Source organism: Ochotona curzoniae, unplaced genomic scaffold, assembly GCF_017591425.1.
Source record: "Ochotona curzoniae isolate NIBS_2020 unplaced genomic scaffold, NIBS_Ocur_1.0 contig_2692, whole genome shotgun sequence".
Taxonomy (NCBI): Eukaryota; Metazoa; Chordata; class Mammalia; order Lagomorpha; family Ochotonidae; genus Ochotona; species Ochotona curzoniae.
Window position 1 is genome coordinate 15050848 of NW_024465556.1, and position 13165 is coordinate 15064012.

At 53.3% G+C, this 13165-nt stretch overlaps 1 protein-coding gene across 1 annotated transcript in view; it reads left to right on the top strand.

Moving 5' to 3' along the window:
* Positions 1-13165, top strand: part of COL13A1 (collagen type XIII alpha 1 chain) — a 171127-nt gene that overhangs the window by 40637 nt on the left and 117325 nt on the right. Inside the window, exon 3 of the mRNA XM_040976045.1 lies at positions 11507-11514. Coding sequence (XP_040831979.1) covers positions 11507-11514 — 8 coding nt within the window. The remainder of the gene's footprint in view (positions 1-11506; positions 11515-13165) is intronic.

Here is a 13165-nt window from a genome sequence, read left to right on the forward strand (position 1 = left end):
TTAGAGTGCCTGGGTTTGAGTGTTTGGGTCTTTTCCAAGCCCAGCTCCTACTGATGCAGACAGCAATTTGATGGTTTGAATACTTGAGTCCCTGCCACCCATGTGGGAGACCCGGCCTGAGTTCCCAACTCCTGGCTTTAGGCTGCCCCAGCTCCGGCTGTTGGAGGCTTTTAGGAAGTAAACCAGTGAATGGAACAGCTCTCTGTGTCTCTCCCTTTGAACTACAATGGAAATAGACAACTTTAAGAAAATAATTTCTTGGGCCCAGCATAATAGCCTAGTGGCTAAAATCCTTGCCTTGCACATGCTGTTATCCAATATGGGTGCCGGTTCTAATCCTGGCTGCTCCACGTCCCATCCAACTCACGAGGACGGCCCAATGCCTTGGGACCCTACATCCACATGTGAGACCTGGAAGAAGCTCTGGGCTCCTGGCTTTGGGTCACCTTAGCTACGGCTGCTGCAACCACTTGGAGAGTGAGCCAGCGGACCGAAGGTTTTTCTCTCTGTATATCTGCCTTTAAATAAAACTAAAATACATCTTTTAAAAAGAGAAAAAGAAAATAATTTATCAAAGGAAAATGCACTAAAATAATTAGTGCAGCTTTGAATATAAAAATCAGAACCTTTGGAATCTGTCACCATCAAGTAAGTGAATCGTGGAATCCTGTTGTGTCTGTCAGAAAGCCTGGAGTGCAAGGCTGCCGCATGTCTGCCTTGTCACAGGGAGCAGATGACCCTGTTTCACACACTGGATCCTGCTGTGCACAGAGGCACACGTGTGGACCCAAGACAGGGTACAGGCAGGATAATAGGAACAGCCATGTGTGTGGGGGCTGGGGAATTAGGGACAATACTCTTCTTTCACAAATCACCCTTTAATGTTTTTAAAGAGGCCTTTTAACAATAAATACATGTCAGAGGAACAAATCAAAAACATGTCTTAAAGGGCAAAACCAAATGTAAGATACAAAGAGCTCAGATGGCTCCGTGCCCTGGCTCCCCCATCACCCAGCACACACACGAGGCCACCCAGCCAGTCACACAGCCCTGGCCCCAGTGCCTGGCCTGTGCAGTCAGCTGTGTGAATTAGCAGAACCTGACTTCATGCTAATTAGCATGCCCTTTATGCCTCTTCTCTTACTGCTTAAGGCCCTCGTGGTTTAGTAGAGCGGTGTCTACCTCTTCTTGCTCCTGGGGCCTGGTGAGAATACCTATGTCCTCAACCATGGATACTTTAAATACTGGCCAAGGACAGCAAGCCAATCTGCTCATGGGAACCAGCCTTTGTAGGTCACTCTGGCTACCATAGGACAAGAAACATCATTGCAGTAGATTATGTCTACCACAGGCCTGGCTATAGGAAGTAGTGCTTTGTGCCCTATGCTACGTGTCCAAGATATTTACTATTGCAAATTAGTCCAGTTTTTGACATATAGAGGATAGAATTGGGGGGTGGTCCATGAACCTAAGGGAGAATCCCTGTTTCATTATTTGTTAGCTGTTTGACTTTGGACCCGTTCAGCCTGGATGTTTTCACTGCAAGTGAGAGTGTCTACAGGTAAATTACAAAGGTGAAAAACCAGGAAGTGTCCGGTGTGTGGCTGGCATGCAGCAGCAGCAGCCGTTAACCATGGTGGAGTTGTTAGGCTGGCCACTTGGGACTCTAGGGGGCTGAGGGATGCTGCTCAGCTGAGCACCATGGCTGGAGGCCCTGGGGTGGGGGCAGGGAGTGGGGGGCTACAGCCCACCAGGCTGTGTACTTCTTGATGAGTCCTAAGACCTACAGTTACATACCCATGGCCTGTGGGCAAATGACCCCAATGCCTGGGGATTATTAACTGAGAGACAGATAAAACGTGATGCTTCCCTTGACATGGTTTAAAAAGTTGAAACCCACCATATTATAGGCAGATGTTACTATTTATTAGTTACTAACCACAGCCTACACTTTTAACTGCATTTAATTTAAAGTAGGATTTGTATTTATTTTTTTAAACAGACATCCAGGGCAGCTGGGTACCTCCCTAACTATTAATGATTCCCTGTCTGGACACGATTCTGCTGCCCCTCCAATTCTAGGGGATACCCAGCTTTCTAAGGCACCTGACATCCTGGTGGGCATCTCTGCAGCTCTGAGTGCTTCTTGCCCAATGGGAAGGCCAGGTGAGGGGATGCAGGTGCACCTGAAGGTGGTATGATTAGACAGCTCCACTCTAGGTCAAAGCTGATTCCTAAATGCTGTGAAAGCATCTTTCCTCCACAGGTCTTTGGTTCAGGTGATAGCCAAATGGACCCCTCATCCTGTTCCCCCATCGATTCACTCCTGCATTCAGCAAGGGTTGCCGAGCATGCCTCATGGGCCAGAAGTCCCTGGCTATGTGGTTAGGACACTCAGAGTCTGGAGGGTCCCTCGAGATTGTGCCTTTTGAAGCTGTAGTTTGAGCACCAAATGCAGCTTTTCATAGATTGTCTTGCTTTACAGAGTGATTTTGTTTGCTTATTTGAGAAGCAGAGGGACAGAGACACATAGACAGAGAGAGCAAGCTCCCAGATGCTGATTGACTCCCCTAAATACTTTCCATAGCCAAGGCTGGTCCTGGGCCAAAGCCAGGAGCTGGGAGCTCAAGTTAGGTGTCCCATGTGAAAGTTAGCATGAAGCTCTAGTGTGCCTGATGCAATCTTGGTTGGAGAACTTTTGTGCATTTGGGGTGTGTAAAAGGGAGTGTGACTTGTATAATTGCTGACTTCCTGGGAAGGGCCTGCAGGGAGAGATCAGGAAGGGGAGAGGAAGTTACTTCCCTTGGGAAGATGTGGCCAGGTCATGTAGGAGGATCTTACTGCTTCTGAGATTTAGTCAAGGGTGACAAGTTCAAGTTCAGAGACCTGAATCCAGATCCTTGTCAAAATGGACATGAGGGATTCCAGCAAGCTAGCAGGATCTGATGTGTGAACCCACCATGATTCATTTACACCTGGATATAATAGGGGTGAAGTGATAGAGACCCTCCCCCACCTTCCTCAGATTGGAGGCCAGGCTGTGCCAGGAAACCGTTGAGAACAATGCCTGCCCTTGGGCTGAATCTGCAGAACTGGCTTACAATCTCTAGCAGCGAGATCTAACCCCCACCCCCACCCCCCATGATTTCCCATTTCCCATATCAGTTCTGACCCCAACCCCAGGAGGGGCTGGGACCCAAGGAAGTGAGAAATGGCACCATTTGTCGTACGGTACGGCCGGCCGTGCATCCTGAGCCCAGACTGTGGGCTCAGGGTCTCGGGCTCATCCGAGAGGCCATGCAGCCATGTGGTTCATGCAGCCTGCTGGAGTCAGCCTGCCCCTTACCTGCTGTGCCTCAGTTTCCCTATGTGTAAAATAAGGTTCTTAAGGGTTAAATTGAGTCACATCTGCGAAGCATTAAGAATGTTGTCTGGTACCCCAGAAGAGTCCCCCAAGTTCTAGGCTTCCTCCGCTTAAGACAGAAGGTGCATGAGCTAAGACTGACTGTTATTACTTCTGATATTACAGCCACAGTGATGTCACAGCTATCACATGTCGAGTCTCACTCCACGCCACAAGGGCTCTAAATACTTTGCTTCAGTGCTCGTTTCGGCAGCACATGTACTAAATACTTTGCTTCAGTCCTCTTCTTTACTCCTCTAAACCCATCAAAGTGGAGGTTTCTGATTACACAGGACTGTGGAACTCAGAGAGGTGAAGCAGCTCGCTCAGTCACACAGCAAGGAGCCAGCAAAGCTGGAATCTACAGCCATTTGGCTCCAAAGACCATGCTCTCGTGCTTGATTCTGGATGGGACCCCAATTGCTCAAGTTCAAAGTGAGGGAAGAACAACAAGACCATGAGACTGTGTGTGCACGTGCTGGCCCCATCACTCCTTGCATGGGCCAAGCCCTCAGGGAGCCAGCACTCTGTCCTCAGGGGGGGATTCCAGGAGCCAGCTCAAGGAAGGAGCTGAGAGGGGTCTCGGGTTAGGCCACCCCATCCTCAGAGGGACTTGAAAGGCGCAGCTGCAGATGTCCCTTCTCAGCAGCTTGCCATCTTCCCTCCGCCCACCCAGGGCTGATCACCCTTCACTTGCTTTCACAGCTGAAGCAATAAAGGCAGACACTTCAGAGTGTCGATGATTGCAAATGCTGGCTGTGTGGCCTTGGCCAGATGACTTAGCTTCTCTGTACTGCACCCACCCCCTCACAAAATGGGGCAGTGACAGTGCCCGGCCTGCCTGTGAGGGTGGTGGGGGACTACAGCCACACCTGGCTTCCTCTGTGTGCCTCAGTGTCTTCATCTGTTGCATGTGGTTAGCAGGACTGCTGTGAAGCGTGGGAGGGGCTTAGGTGCTCTGGGAACTTGGGGAGGCACTGGTGACAGCTCATGCGCAGACCATGATGGCATGGAACCAGCCAACAGGAGCTGTTAATCACTGTGACTGGAAATTCACAAGCCCATCCATTTCCACCCCCTCACCCCTAGCGACACCTGTGTTATTGCAACAAGATTCACAAAGCCTGCCATCTCTCCCAGGCCTCTAGGGAGGGAAGAGTGATGTGTCCAGAACTGGCTTGCTCCAGCGTGTGACCCATTGCTCTCTGCTCCTGCAGTGACCTCACAGGGCCTTGAGATGACGTCTGAGCTCCCAGTTCAGCACCTGTACAGGAACAGCGGGTACAGTGGTGGGATCCAGGAGCAGGAAAAAGCCCTGGGTCAGAGTGAGTGCCTGAGGCTTGTCCTCCCGTGGGGACCTGTGTGACACGCTCATGGCAGGAAGCAAGCCCTGGCTCGGGACCCAAGGCTGGAGCTGGCACAAGAGGGATCTTGTTAAGACCCCTTACTGCTTATAGATCCATTGCTGGCTGCTGGCAAAGGTCCACAGGCAGGACAGCTGCTCAGGGGAATGAAGCCGGAGGAGGAGGCTGCAATTTGCCAAAAATTTTCTGGAAGGTTCAGAACCGTACTTTCTCTCTGTAGCTGCTGACTCTCATTGCTGTATTCCAGCATAGTTTTGTGGCTCAGACAAGCAAAGGTAAAAAAGTATCTGTGGGATGGGCCCAGTCCAGCCATACTGCACCCCTGGCAGGAGCCTGCATGAGAGTGGGGTCTAATGTGGGGTGGCTAGAGAGAGGTCACCGTCACTCCAGGGTCAACAAACTCTGCTGTCATCTGGACAGAAGACAGAGTGAGGGGCCTGGAACTGAGGGTAAGCAGTGTGGGGACCAGAGTAGGAGTAGGGTGTTCCCTGGCTTAGTCTGAGAAGCCTGGATGGAGCAGTAGGTGGGGTGCCCAGCAGGTGAGCCAGGCTCTAGGGAACAGTTGCAACAGCTTCATGTGCCCAAAGATAGGGTGAGAGAGAACTCAGGTGGGGTAGCTCCTGAGCTGGAGAGGAAGCCCGCAGGTGCGGTGTCTCTGACTTCCACAGTGCCCCATACAACCCCCCCCCCCCGCCGCCACCACCAAACTGGCTTCAGCAGGTGTTTCTGATGGTGCAGTGCCACCCTTACCATACAGGTCCAACCTAATACCTCCTGTGGATGCCTGAAATCTTGTGCACTTCTGCACCTGTTCTTTGTTTTCTTCTCACCACCCCATGCCCCATACACACATACCTACGCAGCAATAAGCAGTAATAAAGTAATAGTTCTACCAAGACACTGGAATAAATGGCCAACATCACTAGTCTGATATTTTGGGTCCATTGTTAAGTAAAATGAAAGTTACTGGAACACACGCATGTGATGTTGGGGTAGGGGACCTAGCATCCAAGATAGCTCCCAGGTGAATGATGGGTGGGCAGTGTGAAGAACGCAAATACCTGGACAGAGGTCTCTGACAGGGAGGACCAAAAACCCACACAACTCAGCAGTGCTTAATGCAAAACTGATGTACTCTTCTGGAATTTTCCACCTAGTGTTTTCAAACCTTGTTTGCCTGCAGGCAACTGGAGCTGCAGAAATTGGAACCAGGGACAAGGGAGCATGCAGGGGCCGCAGTTCCTGCATCCAGAGGCTCAGCTGTTCTTTCCCTCCCAAGGCTGCACTCAGCTTGGCTCTCAGGTCCCCACCTTCTGCTGACGGCTGAGGAAAACATCCTTGCGGTGTGATCCTTAGCCTTCATGCTTACTGGGAGCCAGAATGGGACCCTCTGCCCTTGCTCTGCATTTTCCCAGGATTACTGCTAGATGGGGTTAAGGGGGACACAGGTTCTTGTGGTCAGTCGTGATTCATCCTGCCAGGGTCTGGGCATTGACTTCCTTGCCATGGGCAGAGCCCTGCAGCCAGGTCCCTCATACTGACTTCCTCCTCCTCTCCACCCACAGCCATTTCCAACAGCTTTTGGGCTACTCTTCCTGGGTTGAAGGCAATGCCCTTGGCTTGCTCCAACCAACCCTCCCTAGGGCCATCTTCCTAAGGGTCCCTGGCTCCAGCCTTTCACCTTCTCTCCATCCTCCTCCAGCCATGTCTGGGATTCTGCTGCTAAATGGGCAGAGGCTGGATAAAAATCAAGGTCCATTGGAAAGGGAAAGGGGAGAATGGCTGTTGAGGGGAACCTGCCACAGGGCACCCCATGAATTTCCCCCAGCCCATAGCCACAGTCAGGAGACAAATGGGATAGAGGTCAAGGCCAGCAAGGGGAAAGCCTCTAGACTGCAGGGAGGATTTGCTCAGGAGCCCCTGGAACTGGACAGGGGTGTCCCATCTAAATGGAAGTCCACCTTTTGTGAGGCCTGCCAGGGACTGCAGGTGTGGTATGGGCACAAGCATGGCCAGGGAGGTAATGCAGGCCATCTGGGAGTGGGGGATGGGTTTCTGGGCCCAGAACTTGAACCAAGCTAAGGGGATCTTTCTGCCTGTGCCCCTTCTTTGCTCACACCCCTCTTTCCACCCCTGCCAGTCTCTGTGCAGGTTTTACAGCTGTCAAGGCCTCCATCTGCTATAACATGTGTCTGGGGGAGTCCAGAGCACCAAGTCTGCCCCACTCCGTCTCTGTCAGCACCACTCCCATCACCCTAGACTCAGCCGTGCCTGATTAAATCAGAGCAGGGCCCTTGTGCTTCCCAACCTCCTTCCTCAGTGTCTCACCACCCCCTTTACCCGCCCCCCGCCGATGGCTCTAGTTCCATGATGACTAAGAGGTTCCCTCTCAAGGGCCAGTTCCTGCTGACAGATGGGGATTGTGTTGGAAGGACTTGTGGAACCTTGCCTGCTCTCAGTGAGGAAGAAAAGTCACTGTGATTGATTAGCCATGTCTGCCGTGAGTGTAGGAGTAGGAAGTATGGAGATGTGTGTCCTCTGTCGACCTGGGTTGGAAAGGCTTTTCTGTGCCTGTGGCATAGTGATAGCACACTGGTCCAAATCTGAGCTTTGTAGTCTCGGACAGTTTCTGGGGTGGGCACACTGCCACCACACCCACGCAAAGGCACAGAACACCAAGATGGGAAGAGAAGTGAGCGCTTGGCTTTCACAAGGTTGTGTGTCTGTCAGCTCTGACGATCCTGTAGCCTCTAAGGAATGTGAACCCTCCTGCAGCACAGTGAAGCTCTGCCTGTGGTGGGCTCTTATGGGAGGAGTACCCTGAACTAGGATTCAGCATCATTTGCCAGCCAGTGATGAGCCATAGACAGACAGTTCCCTTCTCTGAGCCTCAGTTTCCTCATACATAAAATGGGAGTTGGTTTGTAGGAGGAAGTGCTTTGTCAGACATGCATCCAGGGCCTCAGTTGCAGATTTCTGGATCATTCCCAGAAATTCACCCTTCTGTGGTTGGAGTTTTGCTGTGGGGCTGGAAGACAGAGTTTGGCTTGTTGTCTCTGATGTCGATCTCAAGAGATTGCCCTGAAGTTTGCTAAGCACCGGCTGTTGCACCTGCTCCTATCGGCCTTGAAGCTCTTCCTCTTTCCCTTCTTTACCCTCTTCGAGGCTGAACTTGACCCTTTGTTTCTCCCACATTTGCTTCCCCAGCCAACTGTGCTCCTGTGGGGGTATCCACTTGGGTGCATGGGAGCTCTGTGACCTTGAACACAACCCTTAAGCTCTCTAGGCCTTGACTTTTTGGAGATAAGCCAAGGCTACCTCACTAGGGTGGTTGGACAACATGCATAAAACACATGCTGCATGCAAGAATGGACAAGGTCTCGTGCGGAGGTAGGGCAGGCCTAACTACCAAGGAGCCAGATCCTAAAAGTTAGCAAAGCACAGGTTGGGAGAGAGCAGAGCCTTGTCCGCATAGCCTGAGCAGGGTGTGATCTATGGGCACTGCAAGGTAGTGTCCTATTGGGGCAGGGCATCTTGTTGTCAGCACCACTGACAACCGGGGCCGACTTGGGTGCACTGTCTGGAAGCAGCATCTGTGGTCTGTTCCCACAGGAGGCCAGTAGCAACACCCCAGTTGTGGAGATCAAAAACATCTCCAGGCCTGTTCACCACGCCCTGGAAGGAGGTGAAGTTACCTCCAGTTAGAACCCTGTTCCAGCAGGCAAAGCGGGACAGGTCTTGGTAATCACTCTAAGGGTCCAAGAAAAGCAGGCATACAGAGCAACTGCTCTGAAACAGATGGATGAGCCAGGCACGAGGCTGATCCAAGCGGCAGGTGGTCAGCTGTGGGCAGCCTGGCAGCAAACCCCCAGCTAGGACCCCAGCTGCCAGAACTCTGCCATCACATGGGGGCAGGACGTGGAGTTGGGAGCACCTGTGACCCTTCCTGCCCCTGCCCAGGACCAGGACTGGACCCAGAGGCCCGGAGGTGGGCTGAGCCTGTGGGGATGGGGCTGCCCGCCCCTTGGGACTTTCATGACCTCCAGCCTGGAGAACAAAGGCCTCAAAGTTCAAATCCAGGCTCTACCATAGGGAAATTAAATCTAAAAACTAAACTAATTAAAAAAAATTAGCCAAGTACTACTACTTAAGGTAGGCAGACCCACTTGGGTATATTGCTTCACCTTTAAGCCTCAGGTTCAGCATCCATGACATGGAAATGACAACCCTAGCTACCTCACCCAGTCCTTGTAAGGAGCAAGTACAGTGCTATGATCGCCACACTTGGCCTTGTGCCTCCCTCAGCTCAGAAGATGCTGTGGGAGGAAGGAAGGACCCCTCCCATGGCAGATTTCTCTCCCTGCAGCCCTCCTCTGTGTCGGCTCTCTTCTCTGGATACTTTCCAGCTTTCTCACGTAGGAGACCGTGGACTTCTCAGCAGGAGGAAATCAGTGATTCGTCTCCCTGTCACCAAAGCTTCGCAGTGGGACTGGCAGGTGCTTGCAAAATGAGCTTTTCCTTCCTCCGAGGGCAGTGGCCTGTCTCATTCATCTTTCCACAACCATTACAGCCCAGCCCAGGGACCAACACTCAGCAGGCATTGGTCAAATGGTGTTAGAATGAGTGAAAGGCCATCCAGAAGGTTATGCCAGGATTCTTTGTCAAGCTCCTTCCTGTCCATGTCCATTTAAAGGGAACAAGGCTACCTTGCTTGGAGGATGTAGGCCAGGTTCCTGGAGAGGAGCAATAAGAAACTGGTGAGGTCGGGAGGAAGATCTGGGGCAGAAAGTCCTCTCATGGGGCTATAGCTAAGGCCTCTCACTTGGGAGCCCCCAGCAGGCTTCCAAGGAGGACAGTCATCTCAGCTCTCTCCATTGCAAGGAATAGGTCCCCCTCCCTGCCCCCTACCAGGACCCATTAGCAGGTGCATAAGAAGTGAGGTGTTTTGGTTCCTGATAAAGTCGATGTGTCAGATGGCAGCAGAGCCAGCTATATAAGAGAAGGTGTGGCTTGTTAGCAAGACCCTGGGCAGGAAAGCAAGATTGGGTTCTGGTCCCACTCCTGATGCTGCACAGAAGGGTACAGGAGCTCCACCAATCCTTAGCCAAGTGGCGTTAGGATGCCATTCACCCTTTCTGTGCCTGCATCTCCTCCTCTGTAAAGTGGGGTGACAGCTTCCTCTGCAAGGGCAAAAGCTTAGTGAGGACCACAGAGGTGTGTGTACCAGCGGCAGCAGTGGTACAAAAACCCTTGACACCCTCGGGAGAGTTACTGCCACTAGGGCTGGACCCCACCACCTGCTTTGCTGGCACCAGCTGAGGTCCAAGTGCCCTGTCAGCATCAACCTCCTCATTCCCGTCAGTGTAACCTATGCAGCTGAGCCTACAAGGCATGGACAAGGCCGCACCCGAGCTGCAGCGTGTGTCCTCACAGATGCCCCAAAGCCTGGCCTCACTCCCAGGGCATCTGCATTCCATGTGGCAGCCCCGCCAATCCTCACCATGGCCTGCACATGGTCACCCGCCTGCTTCTTGTGTTGCCGCCTCTTCTCCGGGCCAGTAGGCACAACCTCTTCTGGCAGGCTAAACTCGGGATATTTTCAGATTCTGGGTGACATTTCCTTCTCCCTAGGCTTGCTCGGGCCTAGATGTCTTCCTCCTTTTGCCACGCTCCTGCTCTGGAGCCTGGAACCTGCCTGGGTTAGGCTGTCCCAGCCATTCTACCTTTCTGGACTTTCAGTCTGTTTGTTTTTAACTTGAGACATTCTGTTCCCTTTCACATGATGACTTGACAGCAGCCAGCGTGACGGAGGCCACTTCCTCCTGGATGGGGCCAGGACAGAGAAACAGGCAGATGCTCGAGGGGAGGAGGAAGCTGTGTGGGAGATGCCAGCAGCGGCCAGGGAGACACAGGCGGTCATTATTGGCCACACATAAAAGAAGCAGTGGCTGAGATACTGCGGCCAGGTCACCAGGGGCCGGGCAGGCGCCCCCAGCCCAGCTGGGAGCCCCAGGGCGGTGGGGCTGCAAGGCTCATGTTCCACACACAGAGATGCCTTCTAGTCTCTCGTCTCCAGGCGCTTCTCTGCCCGCCCTCCCTTGCTCCCTCTTCGGAACACTTGGATTTGCAATGCTTGGCTCTTGCCAGTAATGAGATAGGACTGCTACTGAGGCCTGTGGGAGGTGGGAGGACGATTGTGGGCAGCAGACCCGAGGGATAGAGGGCCTGACTCAAAGCCCAGCAGAAACCAGGGCAGTGTGATAGACATCGGGCAGGGAAACCGGCAAGCGGCCTCCATCCCTCCCGCTCTCCTGGCCTCGGCTCCTTCTGCCTGAAATTGGAGGGGGAAGGGAGATGGGAGAGAGTGGTGCCAGGAGCCACAAACCATCCTCCTATCTTTGGCCCTTGCTCAATACACCCCCATGTCCATGTTGTGCACAGCAACCTTGAACATGAGAGCCCCTGTTCTGTGTTGGGCAGGGGGTAGGGAGAACTGAGGTCTGGGAACCTAGGCTTGGTCTCCAGCAGGTTCTGGATTTCTCATCCTGTCACGAAAATATGGAGATTAAATAGAGGGGGAAGAGATTATGCTGGGGAAAGTGGGCCAGGAAAATCCAAACTTTGAGGACCAGATGGAAATCCCTCTGTTATGGAATTCTTGGACGCCACTTCTAAGGCGGCCTCTCTCTGCCACGCCCCTTGCAGGGACACTGACTCTAGCTTTCTCCCTCTCTTTCAGGACCTCCTGTAAGTACTCAGGATGCAGTCAGCCTCGTGCATCTGAGAGGCCTGTGTCTCCTGCTGGTAACCGGTGGGGTACTGACAGCTGGGCCCCACACTGCAAGGGGGCCCCTGTGGGTACTTGGACAGCGGGTGTGTGTTGCGGGGAGAGTGTTGGTTCCTCCAGGATGATCACTCCATTGTCCAGCACTCCAAGCCCTCTGCACTTCCAGGGTGAAGCAGGCCCCAGATTTCATCCTGAAGGGCTATTTTACCAACCCCTTTCCCTCACCTTCATAGAAGTATCTGGAACCAGAGACTCTCCAAGCATGAAACAGGAATGGTCTGAGGTCTCCTGTCCTCGGCTCCACTCCTTGAAAGTTAGCCTTTCCAATCAGAAAGTAGGTCAGGTGGCAGCAGCTCCAGGGGCAGACGGGCAGTGTGCTGTCCACACCCCTGTGTGGGTGGGGTAACGGGGTGGCTCTGTTCTTGTCAAGTCGCCCCGGCAGGTGCTGCCATGGAGGGAAGGGCAGCATCAGCCAGTTAGACTGGGGGACAGCATGCCAGTCCCAGGTTGCAGGTCATTCTCCCCTGGCCTGGCTCCTGACATGGGGTGGTTATCAAAGAACCCGAGAGGAGCCGTCTCCCCATGTCCTCAGGGATCCAAGAATTGAGCCTGTGCTCCTGCAGTCAGTATTTGATAGGCTTGCTGAAGCCCCAGGGGCACCCAGGAGTGGAGCTGGAAAGGCACAGCTCTGCATCAGATCTTCCCCTAGGCATTGGCCCTTCTTTAGTGAGGCCCCACCCCACCCAGCCTTGCTGTGAAGGAATCCAGTAGCCCATATCCCTGTAAGAGCCCAACGAGGCCCTGGAACCCAAGCTGAGGAGCCCACAGGGTCCCCCAGCTGAGTAGTCCGGTGTAGGGCAGACAGATCAGAATATGTTCAGGATGTTAGAGCTCAGTGCCTGGCATCATTCCTCTAAAATAGAGCACCCCGAGCAACTAGGAAAGCCACCTGCTGGGCACAGAAAAGGACTGCCGACCTGTCCCACACGGCGGTTGAGGGGTGCTTCTCCATCCAGGACTCTGGATTCTAGTGCAACACAGAGATCCTCTTGAGAGCTCTATGGGCCTGACCCAGGGACTGTCCCTGGCCAGGATGGGAACTGCCTGTCGCTTGTGCAGCCTGCAGTAAAGGGGCAAGTGAGGAGAGGGATGTGTCCCACAGTCTCTGCCCACCTGGTCACCAGGTGAGTCATGGGGTACCCCCACTGGGAGGCTGACGCTGAAAGTAGCCCTGGATCTTGGCCCGGTGCTGGCTGAAACCCAAGGCAGAAGAAGGGAACAGGAAGCCGGCCAAGGTGCGGGTCACCTCCTCAGCCCTGTCCCCTTTGTTTCCTGTGGCCAGCATCCAGGGCCAGCCAGAGTCCCATGCACTGCCCCCTGCATGTAGCTGGGGCTTGGCTCTGTTAGCCAGTGTGAGGGGAGGCAACCATGAGGGAGGCACTGACACTGTAGCAGGACCCCATTTATGTGGTACCACAGCTGTGGCCAGCACTATCCTGCTCCTGATACCCAGAGCCAACATTGCTAATCCATGAGCACATTGTCCACAGAATCCAGTGATCACTGTCAAGTCATGAGAGCTGATGCTTAAGTGGACTTCTAGGGGCCTTC